Raw genomic sequence first — 6663 nt, forward strand, 5'->3', positions numbered from 1 at the left:
TGAAGCGACCATTCAGTGCTTCCAGGTTTTCCATGGTGATCTAGCTTTAATTGACTCATGATCTTAACTATTGTCGTTAAAATGTATGTGAAATGTAGAAAAATGCATTATTAAGAAAAAAGAAAACTATGAATTGAAAGCGAAAATTAAGTATAAACTATTAGCAGGAGCCAATTTGAGTTATTTATCATTGAAGAACAAAATAAATTGTTTAAATGAATAATTTTTAAAATTTATTTTAATTGCCAAATTAAAATAAATCGAAAGTTTCGTCATATGATTACATTTTAATCTATATTTGACAAGTATGATAGGTTAGATACTGTAAATAATTTAGTCATTGCATGTTATACAATTGAGCTCATGATCTATTATCAGTAATAAGACATTAAAAAGCTAACCTTAAAATATGGTACCTATTATATATTTATATATTATAAAATATTAACTAGTGAAAAATATTGATTTTTACATGTTCATTTTAGCGTTTAATTTTCTACTGGATGGGGTTAGGGACCCTATGCCCAACCATCCTACTTTACCCAAGCTTCGGACCACCAGTCATTCTAGGAGAGCTACTGGAAGAGTTCATACGACGGGCTAAGGTGCAAAGTCGTGCATGGAAGACAGCTAACAGATGTATTTCAATTAACGACTGTTTACTCTCCCTACTCGGCTTTCTTATGGTGGTCGACTGGATTATGAAGACCTGCACATCTGTCTAGAAGCACGGAATACAATCGACAGCTCGGCCCGTTTATCCCATACACACAAACAAATGCACATGAACACAAACAGTGTATCAACAGCCTCTGCATCAGTAAACCCCAATAAACACATAGGAAAAAGAAAGATTCTCAAGTACAACACAGAGAACACCAACACAATCTCACTTGATCGAGAAGCTCTGGAAGAGGTGGAAACTTCCACATATCTAGACAGCATCATCAATGAACAGGGAGGATCTGATGTAAACGTAAATGCGAGTATTGTCAAAGCAATGACAGCATTACTACAATTGAAGAACATATGCAACTCAAAACAACTGTCTGTCAACCAATATCAAAGTCACAATCTTCAATACGAACGTCAAGACAGTCAGTTCTACTGTACGGAGCTGAAACGTGCAGAACTATTACAACCATCATCAAAATGGTACCAGTATTTATAAATAGTTGTCTACACAAGATACTCAACATCCGTTGATCGGATACTATCAGCAACAGTCTACTCTGGAACAGAACAAATCAGGGTAGGACATACATTACGGAAATTGTTGGAATATTCAGAAAAATATCCCGAAAATCATTCAGTTAAGTTTAATGCAATGGTATCATTTTCCTATTGGTCAATATTTACTTGACGTGTCGTTTCTCTACTGATCAATATTTATTTCACGTGTCATTTTCCTGTTGGCCAAATATGGTACAAATGTTATTTTCTATTTTATGGTACTTCGTGATCTGCTTGATTGGTATATAAACAAAGTATGTTTGGAATATAATGATTCATATCACAGAGGCTGAGACTTGTGTTCTGGACTCAACTGGCTGGGCTAGACAGGAAAGCAGGACCAATCAGGACTCTAGGCTGCTCGCACTCGTTCTATGCGTCACTGGTTCAATCGACAATTCTCTACCGTCTAATCTGCAGTCACAAGTTATGACAGAAATCATCAAATTGCATCACGAGGGAAACACTAACTTGTAATCCTGAATGAAGAAGAAAAAGAAGACCGAAGAACGCAGTGTGTCGAGAATTTGAGGCCGTCATGAAAAGAGTGAATAGAAACTAGAAAAAATTTTAAAGGATTGCTCAGGATATGGTTGGATGGAGAATGCTACTCGACGAGGAATAACAGGCGTAAATAAGTAAGTATTATGTTCGCTTTAGCAATTTATACGTATATTCCAATCTTGTGAATATTTGTGTAAACCTGTGAAATAAGTTTCATTTTTTTCTGTGACTACAGATAAAATTACGCCTTTTCCTGAGTTGATCAAATTTTATTGCTGATTCACTGAAATGTTTCATTCTCTCTTTTTCTTAGCTCGTTGACCAGGTGTTTATTTTACATTATTCATCTATATTATCTAAATAACTTGGTCTGGTGGATCGAACTCCAAGAACCGTATGCTTATTCTGAATAACATTTTCATACAGAGACATATTTACCCAATAGTATGATGGACATTTTGCTCACACTACTTGATATGGAGAGCCAATTAGAAGTAGTCTAATGAGAAGTGATCTGAAGAATAATTGAGTATCATTCGATAACAATTAAATCAATTTCCTAAGGATTAGAGTGGTATATATATGAATGAGTATTCGTGTTTTTTATTCGGTAGCCCATTACGATTTTTCGCTCACTCTTATGTTCTTGTCCAGGTAGTCGATTGGGAGGTTAGCACGCAACACTTTTATGCCAGTTTGGCTTTAAATTTGTCAATAAATTTAAGGTTAATTGATTCGAAATAGGCATAAATTTACCAGTTAAATACTTCGGTTACCTTGATAGTATGATACTTTATGTCTTACTTGAGTTTACTTATCATGGTGCAGGCACTTCCGTTTTCTAACTTAATTGAACCATCTCGTTTATCACTGATGTTATTGTTGGTAATAGATAATAAAGTCATATCAATGATAAGCGAAAATAGAAATGGTAAGAGCATTGAAGTTTTATTCAAAAATTTCATTAGGTAAAACGAAAATTTATGTGCAACAGAAATCAATTAATGACTGTGTAACTGGTAACAATATTTGAATCTAACATGTTTCTAAGTTGTCATATGTTATCAAATTGAAATACTTTAACTTAATAGGAACAAGTGTCGGAGCACTTTGGGGGCATACAAGAAAGTGTATTCTTATCCTTTACATAGTTTGACTGCACTTATCTATTGTATTTCATACTTTATTGGAGTAGAAAAAGGGAAAGCATTAGTAAAATATGGTTTCATTCATCACTTATATAGACATTTCAGTGAAAAAGAGAAATTCATTATTATTCAGAAATCTTTTTTCAATAAAGCATTCATCATAATCTATTTTGTCAAGGAATCTAGTAAAACTATTTCTTTTTTTTTATTAAGATCATGAATCAATTGACGTTAGAAAACCGTTAGAAACCTGGAAGCACTGCACGGCCGTCTCGTCCTAGTATGGGACTCCTCGGCAGTGCGCATCCACTATCCCGCTCCCCGCGAGATTCGAACCCAGGACCTATCGGTCTCGCGCCAGGCGCCTAACCAACTAGACCACTGAGCCGGCATCCAATGGTGTTAATGTCTAGCATCAACCAATCCACGAAATTGCGCGACCAACTTCCATTGTACTGAGGTAGATACCTGTCTCTACCCGACACGGATTAGCTCCACTGGTCACGGCTTCTCACTAAAACTCCGAGAATTCCCTCACGAAGCTAGTCACTAGTGAGCACATGTTAATTATCAGTATGGGCGTTGTGGAGCTTGTTAAGTTTTTTTGATTAAGATCACCACAACCCCCATACTGAAAACTATTTCTGCTGTGTAACATACCTGTTAATGTAAAATGAACCATTATAGAAGCGTCACCTTGTAGTTTTCTACAGTTCAGTAAACAAATAACTATCAGTTGTCATCAATCGAATTCTACAATTTCATTTGTTTTGTTTGTTGTTTTAATTTCAGAAAAAAATGCAACCTAAAATGAAAGTCTAGCATTTGAACGAAGAATATTCTTTTCGATAAATTCTCTTCAGGTTCCACAATTATATCCAAATTAATAATCTGAAAAATGGCCAGATTATAGGCAAAATACATCGTTCAAAGCATGTGAATTTAGCATTGTAATAAACAAAATACGGTAAAATTGTTACTTTGCCCTTAACCTGACCATTTTTGAACTCTTCATTTGGATATATAATTGTAGAACCTGAAGAAAATTTATCGGAAAAAATATTCTTCTTTCAAATTGTTAGGTTTGTAGCTATCACGAGTTGACTTAATCTGCGAACAAGAAACAAAACTCGGTGACCAAAGATCAGTAAGCTAGCTATTGATGCGTCCCAGCCCCGCTAACTAGAGGGAGAAGTTCAAACCTTGAATGGGAAGTATATTCTGCAAAAAAGCTAGAAATGAGCGATAACAACAAACACAATTCATAACGTATATATACAGTACAAAATTTTCCTTGGGGAGAGTTACCAAATAGCATACTAAAAGACGCAACGAACCAATAGCATTTAAGATATTTCCCAGTGGGAAATACGACATAAAGGTGACAAGAGCGCCTTTAGTGCGAAAATAAAGAAATCCAAATTTTCTAAATACAATTACAAAACTAGCTTCTTTCCCAAGTGAGTTCTGGAGATCTAACGTCCCCAACACAAATACTAGTCTTTTAATATGACGGGGATCTTTAAACGATAAAAATGAAAGTCTCAATATTTTACAAATTAACCTAATGTTCATTTAAAACTACATTAAGATTAATCTAAATCTAGCTGACTATCTTCACGTTTTTTTTAAAGAATGATCTATTTCACAATTTCGATCATACAATACAGTGAAGGAATTTAGTGGATAGACAGCCAGATTTAAATGTTTATCTCAGAAATATAGTTGATACTAATATCTACCGTATTTAATAAACGTTTAATCTATTATTAGAATAATTAACTACAATCTGTCAATCTTTTAAGTCATTAGATGTGCAATGTATAAGGTATCTTGTGTGTATGCAAATGGCTCAAGTTTGATTTCAAATTTAGTTAACTATGTGAGAATGTCAATTAACACTTGCTTAATTAAATACTGAATACTTATATTTAAGAAAAATTTAATTATTTGTTTTATTAAATAAAGTTGAATTATATGTTAAAGAAAATCAATTCTTCACTGCTTAGGTAAATTGGTATTGGCTCACTAGAATGGAACGGAATTGGCTTTGGGTCTTACCTTAAATGAACGTGTATCAAAAAAAGTAAGAATGAACCACTTTTACATAACTAAAACTACAAGGATCACCTCAAGAAAACCAAATTTTTGTGCCTGAAAGAGGTATCTTCAGGCTCTCTGTTTACATTGATTCCTGATATCGTATACCCAAGTTATGCACTGTAAAATCTTATCCTTAGTTATGTTTTACGATATCTGATCTTTCCCATTTTAATCTGCCAAAATATCTCTCCTAATTCTCAAATAAGTCTACTATTTTTAATTTTTAGCAATGAATTTAATCAAACATTTACGTATGCTTCCAATGGAGTTTTGTTCGCTGAGCTGGATGGTTTGGTCATGGAGCTTTTATAGTTCTTCTGAACAACATCGTCAGCACAAAATTCAGGTAGAAGTCAAGTGTTCGAATTTCTTCTCATATGACTTATAGCATGTCCTGTAGATCTCGAGCATGATCGGTTATTATTGACCTATAACTTGTCATGGTAGCTTTAATCTATTCAATAGGAGAAAATATTACTGTGATAAACATAAACACCTTTTTAAAACTGAATGAACCATCAATACCAACATATCGTGTATTTAATATGATGAAACTAAATTACTCAATGTATAACACTAGTTTGATTTTTTTAAAAATATGTAACTGTATGAAATTGCAGAATCAAATGCCGACTAGTACCGAAAACGAATTGAACTAATGATTCAGCTTACATACTGTTTTTTCTTTAATATACTTCCTCAGTTATCAAATATTTCTTTTGAATTTCGATTATTAAGAAATTTATTTGTGTGTTTTTAAAAAACCTATTTAACTTTGTATAGCAGAACAAAGTACCTCACCGCTTTTCTTGTGTTATAAATTTGATTACATTTGTTATTTGTACTTCCATCATTCAAATTAGCTATTGTTACTTAGGAATGAAGTTACAATATTGTATGTTGTTAATGTTCATACATACCAAATGTATGTGTTTTCTAAAAGTTTTGAGTGACTTAATCACTTTCTTTTATAATGTATGTTTTGTACTTCTATAGAGCACTGTAGTAGAAAAGTGCAAATTACTGTAACATTTAATATATATATATAAATTGACGTATCAATTTGTGCTTTAGTACATTTACGTAATATGTCATCATGTTGCCAAGTTGGTAGTGATTTAAAGTGCCATTTAAAAATCTTTTTCAGTCTGTTTAAGATTTATAGATTTATTGATATCCTTCCATAGATTGGGTCCATTTGGTGAAGAACTAGAAAATTCAGAATTTATGAATAATCAATGACACTGATACAAAATATCCTTCTTGGTGGTTTTTTGAATGATAAATTTATGGTGCATATTTCAGTGAAAGCAATAGCATAGGTGAATGTACAGTAAGCTAACAGGTCACTAAACATTTTCTTCAGTCAAAACTTGGGATATATTAATGTGGTGATTGAATGAACTAATGATTCCTTTGTATTTATTGAATGCTTGATTTTGAATTCCAAATACAGTACATTCGTCTATGCTTATCGAGTATTTCTTGATCCAATTGCGTTATTTCTGGGATTCTTAGTTCATACTATAATTCAAATACTCCTAACTATCATAATTAACGACAAGTACATGATGCTACATAGTTTTACTTATACTACATCATTTTATGAATGAGGTTGTAAAATAAAGTAATCCTACAATTTGAAGTAGCTCTCGATTTACACACATCGATTCTA

At 32.9% G+C, this 6663-nt stretch overlaps 1 protein-coding gene across 1 annotated transcript; it reads left to right on the forward strand.

Annotated features, from left to right (window-relative positions):
- The first annotated feature begins 496 nt into the window (after positions 1-496).
- On the forward strand, positions 497-6455 carry LAMC1_5 (Laminin subunit gamma-1). The gene is made up of 2 exons (XM_051208091.1): positions 497-1871; positions 4895-6455. Exon 1 carries the CDS (start codon positions 779-781, stop codon positions 1169-1171), a length of 393 nt encoding a protein of 130 aa, XP_051067608.1. The 5' UTR covers positions 497-778; the 3' UTR covers positions 1172-1871; positions 4895-6455.
- The last annotated feature ends 208 nt before the right edge of the window (positions 6456-6663 follow it).

The sequence above is a fragment of the Schistosoma haematobium genome, chromosome 2, assembly GCF_000699445.3.
Source record: "Schistosoma haematobium chromosome 2, whole genome shotgun sequence".
Lineage (NCBI taxonomy): Eukaryota > Metazoa > Platyhelminthes > Trematoda > Strigeidida > Schistosomatidae > Schistosoma > Schistosoma haematobium.